We start from the raw sequence: 13,979 nt of genomic DNA, 5'->3' as shown, positions 1-13,979 counted from the left end.
ATTAAGAAAAAGATAACCATGTTCTATATAATTATTAACCAACTAAACACATAGTATGTGACTACCTTGGTTCTACATAAATTCATAAAAACAAAAATGACTTTAAACACATGTAAATTAATTCCACCTATTTTGATTGTCAAAACGGGATTAATTTCAAACAGTTGTGCCCATATACAACTTGTTTTCCATGTAAGAACTTTGGGATGTTTGAGTCTTTTAGAGTTAACAGTCTTTAAAAGGTGTCCTTTAAAGAGGGAAGTGTGAGTTTCAATCAAGATTGAGTCTCTGTGTCTCTCTGCATTCTTTTCTTGACCCTGGGGGTCCTTAAGTCATAAAAAGGTTCTTTGGAGGGGGTTTTACGGACCTGCTCTGGAGGTTTATCTCACCTTACGATCTTGGTTAGAGATGTCTCTGAAACGAGCTAAAGTTTGGGTATATCAAATCACATCTTCAGAAAGTCACAATTTCTTATTAGAAATTAATACACATTCATCATATCCACTACAGCTACAAGAATAAAAAAGGGCAGATACAAAAACATCACAAAAGAAATGTATTTATTGCAAAAGGCATGAAACAGATTACTCCACACCCTGCCTTTTTTTACCCTTAGAAAAGATCAGGTGCAACATGAGTGAGACTTATTTTTGAATCAGAAAGTAGAATTTTGAAGGCCCATGTTTCCAGGTGACCAAAGTTTCCTAAATGATGCAGTGTGTGTTTAGAGATTTGTAAAACTGTAATTTAGTATGATATTTCAGTGAAAAAAAGCCATTGTTGCTGATACATGAACTGTGTGCATAGTTCCATTTTCTGTGTATGCAATGGAGAAAAACTTTTTTTTTTCTATTTTGGAAAAATAAAAAAAAGTCATTCAATGGGTCAAGAACAATGGGTCAGTTTTGTTGTACATCAGTTATAATCAAACCAAATTACTCCCATTATGATATGAAAGAGTAACCTCTGAATTGATCTTCAAGTATAGTAATGAATACTTTAATTTCCTGGACCCCACAGAAAAAAGTTTTGGCCTAATATTATTATTATTATTATTATTATTATTATTATTATTATTATTATTATTAAATGGCTTACTTTTTCATTTTAAATATTTCATGTATTTATTATTTACATGGTATATAATTTTACCATTAACAGCATTAATATTTAGAAACTCCCAGAAATATAACTTTGGATTTTGGAGAAAATATCTGTTTGTTATAGATATATACACACTCTGTTAGTTGTGTAGATAGCAATGTGTTTGTGAAGTGTTAAAGAGCATTAGTCATCTTATAACTTACATTAACTTCATTTTTTTCAATCCACAGGATGGCTCATTTTAATGTGATAACTGAAACCAAAACTGTGAGACATGCCTAAGTTCAACAGAAACATGTCTGTTCAAGTATATGCCCTAGGGTGTGGCTGGATGTCTACAGCGTGATCTACGCAGGACACTGAAGCACAGAGGTAGAGCACTTGTCAAAAATCAATACACTGTGAACAAAACTAATACAAAATTGTATAAAGGTCCTGGGATTTAGCACACAATCAGTGAAACAGACAAACCCTTTAAAGTTACAAATGCAGTATTGTAATTAAATGCAGACTTATTAGCCTTATGTTGCCTAGAAGTTTTCTTAAAGTGTGCTATAAATGCAATAGGGTTAGGGTTTGATTTCTAATGATGTGTTGGAGAGAAACATTTATAAACGTAATAAATGCATAACTGAAGTAATGAACCAATATTAAACATTTAACCAGTGGCAACATCATTTCAACAACCATCAATATCGTTTTTCATTTCTACCTACACATTTTTACCCCTAGCAGACAAAATAAAAGTGTTTTTAAGGAAATAAAGAGACACACATTTGGTTTATTGTACATACGGCAAACAGAGGAAACAGAATATTCTGTTACAGTATCATTTCAAATGGCTGAAGAGATGAGCTCAAATTTAAAAACAAAGGAACAAAAAAGACAGTACAGTGAATTACCACAGAAATATAAAGTGGAATCAGGAGATGTCACAGATTCCGTTGCTAAAATATATGTATTCAAAGAGTATTTTACCTCATACAGTCAAAAACTGTATCATTTGGCCAATGTCTGGTCTTGCTGTCCTTCTGTCCATGTGTTCTATAAATACTGTGGTGACTGACGGATTTTAGGTGAATTTTGAACATGGAATTTTCACGCAAAATAAGTATAGACAAATTATGCAAAAAACAGCAAGCATTTTCCTCTCAATAAAATCAACTTGTACATAATTAATTGCAATTTCTGAAAAGATACTGTTACATCTGGAATAGGGAATTTTCTCTAATGTTATGTATTTAAGTTTATTGGTGATTTGGAAGTTGTATGAAGGACTTAACGTACATCACCCTGGGGTGGTTGGACTTCAAACTCACACTTTATAAAGTCCTCGTTGCTCAGTTTAGGCAATGCTCCCTGACAGAGACTCAGGTGTTGAAGCAGGATCTCTTGGTCAAATTTGAAAATACTACCCTGTGGCACATGGAAAGCCACTGCCATATGGTCCCACGGAAACCACTTCCGCTTCTTCGTAAGCACTCGGGCTGCCCGTATTCCTTGGCTCTGAGACAAGCGAAAGGTGTTAGTTGTGCACATGCCCTCTGGCCTCCACCATATCATTTCATTGTTGAACACACGCACTGCACTGTGAGAGTTCTGTAGAAGTGGGTACTTCTGGAACTCTCTTTGGGCCTCCGGACCATGGACCACTAAGGCGTACATGACCTCTTGCTTGTAGACAACCGTCTCATAGATGCGAATCTGGGGTGTTTGCCCTTTGCAGAACTGGATGCTGTAAGTGGCCAGCAATTCCCTCAGGGGGAAGGTGAAGCGAAAGTTTCCCATTCTAGATGACATCTTGAAGGCTGGTGAGGTGGTGAACTTGTGCAGGAAGGGTTTACACTCAGGGTGATCCACTGATGCAAGGAAACGCTTCTCAGCACCTGCAATGTCATCCTTTGAGACAGCTAAGCTCCACCACACCAGACTCTGGGTGGAATTCATGGCATCTCCAGGTTTTTTTAATCCGCCATCCTTCATGATGGCCTGGAAGCCGCTGTAGTTGGTATCATGCCGTAAATTGGACACACAGAACTCCACCCGTTCATGGTAAAGTGGGATCAATTGATATCTGGCTAGATAGCTATTCGTAGTCTTTTTAGCGAGTTCCGGAAATCCTAGGTGCTCCCCTGGGAAGAACACTTCGGTGCGTCCTCTTTCATTCTTACGCTGCATTTTAATCTTAGCCACAATCGATCTCCAGCTGTTTAAAATATTAAATAAGAATAAAATGCAAAATACATTTTTGTTTATTCATCATGATTTGTATTGGAGCCCTTGTAAACACCTCTTAATCCAGAATTGACATTGTTTGATGCAATCTACTTAAACAAAGCTATTACAAAGGTATTTCTCCTGTTTATTAGGCTTTATTTTCCATTTAAATGCAAGCTCACACTGAAAAACTATGTATTTTCACTGCTCAGATTGGACAAGTGAGCAGTGCTACTACAAAACAGAAATTGTTGACACATGTTTCTTGGTTGCAAGGGCTATTCAGAGTGCTTTTCATCGGCACTGTTTAGGCTACTTCCTTTTCTTGTGGGTTTTCTGGGGACTTTTTTTGGTGGAAATGATAAAATCATCCACAAAAGAAGGCCAAATAACAAGCTAGTATTTTACAAAAGCAGGGTCTAATAACTGACATAAATATCTACCGACATAATGTGCAGGTCACTAAGGCACATGTTTGTTTTTGCCAGTAAAAAAAAACTTACATAACCAGACAACAAATGCAAAAAAAAAAGAGAAAATGTAGCGGTTTAACGTCAGCTGCGTTTATGTTGCCTAATTGTTATTCTAGGCACACATTTGGCATTTGGAAATCAGTATCATTCCATTTCAGAAAACTGAAAAAATTAACCCAATTTTGTGACTCATTTGTGAACATACAAATCTATTACAGACCGTGCAGGTATATCACAAATCAATGAGAGTATTTGACTCACCAAATGACCAAGTGAAGCTTCAAATCCTGTTTTCACCCAAGGTAGTTTCTAAACAAAAGAATAAAACCTGCGTTAATAGACTGACTACACCAGACCCTTCAGAACAAGTCCCTCCCACGCATTCTCTATTTCTGTAGTTACCCTCCTCATTTACTTTGGAGCCCAAGTTGTCCAACCCATCCGAGGGCAATCTTTCTTTTACCTCTTCTTGTTTTCTTTCCTTGCTTGAACTTTGTCAGAATGTAGGCATATTATATGAGTCACTAGGATCACTCTGAAACAAGAACACTGTGAGGTTATTTGATGGTTCTGAATGTTTTTTTTCCCTCCTTCCTCATTTTGTCCAAAATAAGGTGACACTTTCCTACTCTAATTCTGTACCTCGTACAAAGTGGCCCAAGAAAAAAATCAGTCACGTTCCTATGAGATAATAAAGCATGCTGACAGCACACCATTAGTGTTGCAGAAAACATGGAAAAATCCCTTTACTATATTCTCCTATTATTCATACCACAACAGAAACTGCATAATTCTGTAACTAATGCCTTACTCACAATATATATATATAGACAGGTGAACGCCAGCAGACAACATAGAAAAATATGGGTTAGGGTTATGTTATAAATTTTATATAAAAACAAGTATTGTGAAAAATACATAAAAGTGGTCTAATGTGTTTTTAGGAATGGAAGTCACTACACTTTTACCGTATTCTTAACATTTCATCCATAAGTGTATATATATATATATATATATTTGTTTTTTTGTCAAGGTATTATAAAAACATTGTAAACAATATAAACATTTACAATTTTTTGTACAATTACACATAAGTATTTATTTACACATAAGTATTTACTGTGTTTTATTTTCGCTTTTTATTCTCCTTTGAAATGACTGATTTCTGAAGAAAGGAAAGTGAAAATTAACACTTGTTTTTTGGCGCCTTTTTCCCCTCAAGCTCGAGGCGGTTTTGAAACATAACGGACTTTCTCTGTGGAAAAACTACTAGAAATATCTGAGACTTTGACCGAAATTAGGCAAAAATTGGTGTTTTTGTTAACGGGGAGTAGTTAATACTGTAAGGACACATTGCCATGGCACCTACATCGCCTGAGGAGGACTGTGTGCTTCGACATTTTCAGAAACCCGGTGGTTTTCTCATGTAGTCACAGTTTTTGTAGAGTTTGTGTGGAGAAACGCTGGAGGAAGACAGAAGATCAGATTTTCAACAGCAGTGCTGTGCACACAGAGAGCAACTCAAACTTTTCTGTATTGACACGCAGCTCACGCCACACAGTCGCGAACTGGAGTCAAGCTATCCGCACTTTGGAAACTGACGGTCAAGCCATCCGCGCTTCAAATCCGAATGCACGTATAGGCGCGTCATTACGGTTTTTCATTGCGGAGAACACCACATCCGCTTTGGGACAGATAGAGAGTCTAACACCCGCCTTTGAGCAGCGATGTCTCTGTTACTAAATAAATGCACGCAATGCTAAAATGGACTAAATGGGCTAAAATGAACAAGCCATTAGGAATATATTTCGTTTTAAATCTCTTTAAAGAGGCAAAATACGCTTTGATTATTTCATACATTTACGTATTTTTTTTATATTTTTTTTTTACTTTTCTATAAACACTTAACTGGCTTTGAATAGTAATCCTGGTGGACATGTAGAAATACAGATTACATTTTACTGTCATTAAACAGAGGTAGCTCACTGTATAATATTCTCATGGATTTATACTGAATTCCTACCAATATGGATTTCTCAAAAACTACCCATAATGCCTAAACCATTCCACTGCCATTAAACAGAGGGGCCTCGAGGCTATTACCTGTATGATTTTGGTAGAATTTCACTGTGTACTTTTCTCATAAACACATACTGAATATTTAAAAATATGGATTTCTCAAAAATTACCCATAATGCCTAAACCATTCCACTGTCATTAAACAGAGGGGCCCCTTGGCTATCAGCTGTATAATTTTGGTAGAATTTCACTGTGTACTTTTCTCATAAACTCATACTGAATATTACCAACATGGATTTCTCAAAAATTACCCATAATGCCTAAACCATTCCACTGTCATTAACTAGAGGGGCCTCTTGGCTATCAGCTGTATGATTTTGGCGAAATTTCACTGTATACTTTTCTCATAAACTCATACTGAATACATTCCAATATGGATTTCTCAAAAATTACCCATAATGCCTAAACCATTCCACTGTCATTAAACAGAGGGGCCCCTTGGCTATCAGCTGTATGATTTTGGTAGAATTTCACTGTGTACTTTTCTCATAAACACATATTACATACGTACTGATATGGATTTCTCCAAATTTACCCATAATGCCTAAACCATTCCACTGCCATTAAACAGAGGGGGCTCCTGGCTATCGGCTGTATGATTTTGGTGCAATTTCACTGTGTACTTTTCTCATAAACTCATACTGAACATTTACCAATATGGATTTCTGAAAAATTACCCATAATGCCTTAACCATTCCACTGTCATTAAACAGAGGGGCCTCTTGGCTATTAACTGTATGATTTTGGTAGAATTTCACTGTGTATTTTTCTTATAAAGTCATATTACATATTTACTGATATGGATTTCTCAAAAATTACCCATAATGCCTAAACCACTGTACTGTCATTAAACAGAGGGACCTCTTGGCTATTACCTGTATGATTTTGGTAGAATTTCACTGTATACTTTTCTCATAAACTCATACTGAACACTTACCGATATGGATTTCTCAAAAATTACCCATAATGCCTAAACCATTCTACTGTCATTAAACAGAGGGGCATCTTGTCTACCAACTGTATGATTTTGTTAAGATTTCACTGTATATGTTTCTCATAGAGTCATACTCAATATATACCGATATGGATTTCTCAAAAATTACCCATAATGCCTAAACCATTCTACTCTTATTAAACAGAGGGACCTCTTGGCTATCAGCTGTATGATTTTTACAGAATTTCACTGTATATGCTTCGCATAGATAAGAAAGTATTTGATGCGAAAGTATTTGGCCCCCTTGAACTTTTCAGACTTTTGCCACATTTCAGGATTCAAACATAAATATATGAAATTTTAATTTTTCTGTGAAGAATCAACAACAAGTGGGACACAATCGTGAATAAAATAAAATATCAAATAAAAAACTGAAAATTGGGGCATGCAATATTATTCGGCCCTCTTAATAATATTGCATATTTTATTTTATTCACGATTGTGTCCCACTTGTTGTTGATTCTTCACAGAAAAATTAAAATTTCATATATTTATGTTTGAATCCTGAAATGTGGCAAAAGTTTGAAAAGTTCAAGGGGGCCAAATACTTTCGCAAGGCACTATATATTCTGCTGTTGCATCCGTGGTCTCTTCCCTGCAGTTACATAAGCATGGCATGCTGTACTCTGGGTTGCTCTGTAGCGGATGGATGCTCTCATTTGATTGGTTGTCATGTAGGTTATGTTCAAAAACATAGACAGCTAGGGTTAGTTTCCAACCTATACCGAACCACCTCTATCCCCCCAACTCCAACATCCTAACAACTTGAACGTTAATAATTATCAAAATTATGAAGAACTTGAATTACTGTGTATTTCCAGATTCTGTTTAAAAACAGCTGTGCAGTCTGCCTTCCAAGCATCACAGAAAAACAACTGTAACTCAAATGCTTTTGCCATATGATATGAAAATGAACAAGCTCCTTTCCCATGGGCTTCAGAAAATATCTTTCTTATCTATGCGAAGCATATACAGTGAAAATCTGTAAAAATCATACAGCTGATAGCCAAGAGGTCCCTCTAGTTAATGACAGTGGAATGGTTTAGGCATTATGGGTAATTTTTGAGAAATCCATGTTGGTAATATTCAGTATGAGTTTATGAGAAAAGTACACAGTGAAATTCTACCAAAATCATACAGCTGATAGCCAAGGGGCCCCTCTGTTTAATGACAGTGGAATGGTTTAGGCATTATGGGTAATTTTTGAGAAATCCATATTGGAATGTATTCAGCATGAGTTTATGTGAAAAGTATACAGTGAAATTTTGCCAAAATCATACAGGTAATAGCCAAGGGGCCCCTCTGTTTAATGGCAGTGGAATGGTTTAGGCATTATGGGTAGTTTTTGAGAAATCCATATTGGTAGGAATTCAGTATAAATCCATGAGAATATTATACAGTGAGCTACCTCTGTTTAATGACAGTAAAATGTAATCTGTATTTCTACATGTCCACCAGGATTACTATTCAAAGCCAGTTAAGTGTTTATAGAAAAGTAAAAAAAAAAAAAAAAAAATACGTAAATGTATGAAATAATCAAAGCGTGTTTTGCCTCTTTAAAGAGATTTAAAACGAAATATATTCCTAATGGCTTGTTCATTTTAGCCCATTTAGTCCATTTTAGCATTGCGTGCATTTATTTAGTAACAGAGACATCGCTGCTCAAACGCGGGTTTCAGACTCTCTATCTGTCCCAAAGCGGATGTGGTGTTCTCCGCAATGAAAAACCGTAATGACGCGCCTATACGTGCATTCGGATTTGAAGCGCGGATGGCTTGACCGTCAGTTTCCAAAGTGCGGATAGCTTGACTCCAGTTTCCGAGAGCTGATGAAGCAGCTCATGACGGAAGGGTAAGAGCACCCAACTCTTTGCACCGTTATTTTGAGACAGTCTCTGTGCACTTTTTTTCTGTTCATAAGGTGATTTCAAGCAGCGGTCAAAAACCTTTTTACATAGAAGATCACATTTTAAAATCTGAACAAATGAAAGCTCTACCAGTGTAAACACCAGTCTCAGGACACTTACAATAACACATCTGTGTATGTCCCCATCGCCTCCAACAACACAAAACTAGACCGTTTACTTCATTAATGTGTGGCTGAGTGTGGGCTGGCGGTGTCTGAGGCTGTACACTGTCATGAAGAACTTTGTAAACAGGTGTTCACGTTCACTTTAGTTGTTATACTTTTATCTTGCACTATTGTTTTTCACTGCCTTGTACATCCATTATCCTACCTCCAAATCAGGTTATTGTTTTCAGTTAGTGTCCCTTTGACTCATGTATGTCTATCGGTGAGCTGCTGGTATCGTATGTCCTGCACTTGTCTTCTGTTTGTTCACTTTCATATATTTATATACTTAGCTTAGTTGAATTTAGTCTATTTTTTGTTAAATGTTACTGCATCTTGGAGAGTAACGTAATTTCAATCCTTTGTATGTCCTGTACATATGCAGAATTGACAATAAAACTCTCTTGACTTGACTGTCCCACCCAGCAGCTCTGCGCATGCTCAGACCCATCGTTTTTATTTTTTTTTCATGGTAAATCTGTTTTCCTCAGGTGCCTTATGTACTTAAACCTACTGTTATTTACTATGTAAACTGTACATGATGAAACAAACGTGGAAACAATTTATTATCTCCTTAATATTATCTCCTCAACCAGGGACTTCTTTAAGCTTCTTTAAGCTTATTGAAATGTCCCCTACAGTTTATTTTGGCCACTGCATTTATAAAAGTACACTGTGGTCACACATTTCCAGAGGCAGCACACCTCAACAGAATACCTGGGTACAATGTGACTCTTACTGTGCTGTAATCTGTAATCCGCATTAAATATCTGTATATTTCCAGTTTTGAAAGAGCAAGACAGAGCAGCAGTGCCAGTCAGGGACAAGTTAGGGTTCAGAGACACAAACTCTGTGTGATCGTGGATTTATAAGTCCCTGTTTAACTATCCAGTGAACCACTGTGGTCTGAAAGAGAATGACGTATCTCTAACTGCAACTGACAGGTTGGCGACCACTGATTTAAAGCCCTTGGGAACCCATTTAGAAATTTTGTGGGGTTTTTTCGTATAATTCTAAACTTGGGTGTTATGTGTTATGACTTCTTCCGCTAGAAAAATATATAATATCTAAAATATAAAGGTAAAAGCAGAGATGTCCAACATAATATACAATCAAATTTAAAACGTGATGCACTCTTCTAAAGTTGGCAATTCAACTGCGTTCTAATTGTGAGACATCAGTATTACAGTGATGCAAAGAAACTAATTAAAACTGCAGGAGGGAAAGGAAGTCTCCATGCTTCAAAGTATCTTTAAAACTCCTAAAGGCTCTGAAAGGAGAGTCAGTAGGAATAGATGGATTGATAAAAAATATTATAGCCTCTGTGTGAGTTTACACTGTGCCATAATCCATACACCTGCAGCCAGATATCTATTCCTTCTTCACACCTGCCCAACGAGTACCCCAAACAGCCTTCAGATGAACATCTGTGTCCTAAAAATTAAACACTGACGGCCATGTTTTCATGGCACAGAAATAACAGAAAAATCTGATTTTCAAACCCTGATTGGAGCAAACCAAATACAAAAAAGGAAAAAACTATGAAGTTAATAAAGAAAAACCTAGAGAAGACCCAAGCTCAGAAGACAGACCCCACACTTTGGGGCAACACTAGATACAACAGAGAACAGACGTAAAGAATAAGGAGCTGTTATGATGCTTTAGACGTTAAATTCATTACAAGTGGCCACACAGCTCCAGGGCCCTTTTGCAGATTCAATCTCTGCCTAAGGTCTCTTTGAGGACTTTGGGGTTTCTTCCCAAGTTTGTAGGCGAATTGGCAGTTAAAATAAGAGTGTGTGTGTGTGTGTGTGTGTGTGCGCGCGTGCATGGTCCTTGGTGTGTTTCTGCCTTGCACACAATAATTCTGGGTAGATTTTGGACCCACCGCCACACTGAACAAAATGAATTAATTAATGGATAATTATAAGGAGGGAGGCCTTCCAGTTCCTCTTTACAGTGATTACTACTTTTTTGCTGGAATTTATAACATGGGTAACATAAATAATGATATCATTTGCAAAAGAAATGGCATTTTTATTGTGTTTTTTCCAGCTTTCTCAGAATTTTATGAACCGAGCAATAAAATGCACACAAACGGCAAATTTCTGATCCGTGTAGAGGACGTATTAAAATGTAAAAAAAAATTAACAGCATGTAATTTAATTAAAAACACAATTGTCATGTGTCCCTTTGCAGCTCCTGTGATTCTGGATCCCAACACGTCCCACCCAAATATTAATATGTCTAAGGACTTGACCCGTCTGAATTACAGAGATGAAGGCCTGCATCTTCCTAATAACCCAGAGAGGTTCAGTTTCTGTGCACGAACTGTTGTAGGCTCAGTGGGCTTCAGATCTGGAGAGTACTGCTGGGAGGTGAAGGAGGAGTTGGTGATTCTCCTGATTGGCTGGTGGGTGTGACTGTAACTCCTAAGAAAACGAATGGGAAATCTGTGTTGAAGGGAGTCTTGGGTGTGTTGTATAAAATGCAGATGTAGCAAATACTCCATTTCATCAGTACAGCCTTTTTTCCAAAGAGAAATCTCACTGTGTATGTGCGTAAGTGTGGCTGCACTGTGATGGAGAATGGATCGCTGTCATGTTCTCTTATCCTGTAACTCCCACTGTTCTTTACAAAGAGAACTGCTCCTTTGATTACAGCATTTACATGTTCCAAACAACATATGGGTACTTTCTCTGAGAATCCTAGCAGCAAAGTTTTGTTTTACAAAGAAATGCTTGAAATACAGTCTTCAGGTCGGTTTTCAATAGAATACCTTTTTGTGCCAGTTTTACAGATTCTCCCTTTGTTTAAAATGTTTTGAATATAAATGTTATAGCCACTTTGTGGTCTAATGGGTTAGTTCCAAAACATCCATGTGCCACAATTTATTTTTTTACATGAAGAAGTTTGTAAACAGTAACAGAATGGAAAACAGTTTCTCCTTTAATGCATTAATATATTTGAATATATGCTCCGGTTTCCTCCCACGCTCCAAAAACACACGTTGATAGGTGGATTGGAGACTCAAAAGTGTCCGTAGGTGTGAGTGTGTGAGTGAATGTGTCAGTGTGTGTCGCCCTGTGAAGGACTGTTTTATGAATGAATTCATAAAAATGTATTTAATGCATTGAATGACCAAACCCTTGTTCATGGGTTGTGAGGTCATGTGCAGTTAGTGACTGTATATTTGATATCACTGAAGCAGAAGAGGCCATCACAAGAAAAAAAAAAATAGTCTTAAGATTTTATAGTTTTAAACTGCTCTTGGATTTTCCTGTTTGCAATGAGAGGTCATTTTCAAACTAAAGCTAAAGAGCTAGTGTTTATAGAAATGTTAGAAAAGTCAGAATCAAAGTCAGTGATTTTGAAAGAAACCAAGAGTTGTGAATCTTGAAAGGATTCTTCATTTTAAAAGGCACTTTTGATTCTTGGCCACATAAAAAAAAAAAAAACTTAATATACTTTGATGCCATGTCTTTCATACAGCAAGAGGCAGAAAAGTTTTGCTGTCATTAACACCATGTAACTCACATGTTTCCCCATTGGAGCGCAGGAGCTGCCCTTTATATTAAGTAAAATTTAATTCATGATTAAACCAAAAGAAAGTTTAAAATCAATTATAATATGGTCTGTTATTCACCTTAAATAGGTCTGTTTTTAAATAATGCCTTTCTCATGTTTGAGTTGCTATTTCAGAGCAATAATTTTTGCTTCCTAAAAAAACCATGCATCAGTGCATTTTCCCTCAACACAAACAGATTTCAATACAGTGATTGTACTTATTTCAGTCTTAATTTGAGATGTTGTACTACGTAATTTGGCCTAAGCTGCCTGTCATGTACTTTCCATATCCTTTCAGATTAGGTTTTCAGTTTAATACACTAAGTAAATACAATTAATTTCAGAAAACAAATAGGTAAAGGCTCCTTTCAATGTTTTTTCTTTTATTGTTTTGTAAAAGTAAAGCTGATTCTATGAAGAAATTAAGACTCAGACTGAACACAAACATGGTATTTGGCATTTTTCTTTTCATACACACACTACATAGACAACACATTCTTAGAGTGAAGGTCAGCTTTTTGAAGGTAATTTTCTTATAAAATGTAAATAAATACAAGTGGCCTAAAATCTATCATGTTCTTACAATGCAAAACTCATCTGTATACAGTATATCATTACTACAAATCAGTCAATATAGACATTTGAAGTTTACAAAAATATTGAATCTTGTATCAGCTACAGTATTTACAGGAAACAAATCTAATTAAACAGTATCAAGTTAAGACAAGATGGAGCAGGAATCTTAAATACAGAAATTAGATGAGAAATCTTTTGTCGACCAGAGTTTTATTGGCCAGGTTCCTGCGGCCCAGATTGTTTCGAATCCACTTGAAGATCTGAGAGAATTGAGAAACGGAAACATTTCTTAAAATAAAAATCAGCATAGCAAAGGGTTGCCAGACAACTTACAGAAATGCCTTGTTTAAAATGGAGCTTGTACCTCGTCTAGTTGTTCAACAAAATACATACGGTGTTAAAAATGTGCTGCTTTATTTAAGCGTTTGAGCTGCTAACACAGATAAAGCCCTTTTCAGATCAGATCAGATTTTTGTTTTCAGGGTGATGTCTGTACACTGTCTCACACACCTAATTGACAGAAATCTTGCATCAGGACAGCAATAAAATTCCCACAGGGTGTCTGTTTCCAGTGGTGTGTTTTCTACAAATCAGGATGGTTTCTGTTTCTGTTTCTGATTGACAGTATAGTTGCCTGTAGCATGGGACTTTCTCAGAGGAAAAACACCCACTATCATGGCAAATCCAGACAGCAATAAATTTGCAGAGAAGCACATGTCAAAGAGGAAAATCACCCCCAGAATCCCCCAGACGTCGGTTTGAATGTGGCCGACATAAACAGCTGTCTACGTAAGTCAGTGCCTACTTAGGCAGCTCACTAGGTTTTGAGACAGACCTAAATTTCACTGTTATTCTCTATATTTGGACTAAAGTACACAACATAAAAACCGTAGTAGGAG

At 36.6% G+C, this 13,979-nt stretch overlaps 2 protein-coding genes across 5 annotated transcripts in view; both read right to left on the bottom strand.

The window, feature by feature from the left end:
• Positions 1 to 1,211: 1,211 nt before the first annotated feature.
• si:ch211-197h24.8 (uncharacterized) lies at positions 1,212 to 4,319 on the bottom strand. Its single transcript, XM_066641672.1, has 3 exons — positions 4,197 to 4,319; positions 4,056 to 4,103; positions 1,212 to 3,310 (listed from the first exon to the last, which is right to left on the bottom strand). Exon 3 carries the CDS (start codon positions 3,280 to 3,282, stop codon positions 2,383 to 2,385), a length of 900 nt encoding a protein of 299 aa, XP_066497769.1. The 5' UTR covers positions 3,283 to 3,310; positions 4,056 to 4,103; positions 4,197 to 4,319; the 3' UTR covers positions 1,212 to 2,382.
• An 8,098-nt stretch (positions 4,320 to 12,417) lies between these two features.
• tmem67 (transmembrane protein 67) overlaps positions 12,418 to 13,979 on the bottom strand; it is a 29,631-nt gene continuing 28,069 nt past the window's right edge. For 2 of the 4 annotated variants that reach the window (XM_066647589.1, XM_066647508.1), the window contains exon 28: positions 12,418 to 13,340. In XM_066647589.1, coding sequence (XP_066503686.1) covers positions 13,260 to 13,340 — 81 coding nt within the window. In that variant the 3' untranslated portion in view covers positions 12,418 to 13,259. The remainder of the gene's footprint in view (positions 13,341 to 13,979) is intronic. The other 2 variants (XM_066647661.1, XM_066647740.1) reach the window with 1 other exon arrangement.

Source organism: Hoplias malabaricus, chromosome 1 (genome assembly GCF_029633855.1).
Source record: "Hoplias malabaricus isolate fHopMal1 chromosome 1, fHopMal1.hap1, whole genome shotgun sequence".
In the NCBI taxonomy this organism is placed as follows: Eukaryota; Metazoa; Chordata; class Actinopteri; order Characiformes; family Erythrinidae; genus Hoplias; species Hoplias malabaricus.
The sequence above is the reverse complement of the archived record's forward strand: the minus strand, read 5'-3'. Positions and strand labels throughout refer to the sequence as shown.

Excerpts from the sequence above, each read along its gene's own strand:
- si:ch211-197h24.8 (XM_066641672.1), bottom strand. The coding sequence starts at position 3,282 with ATGCAGCGTAAGAATGAAAGAGGACGCACCGAAGTGTTCTTCCCAGGG.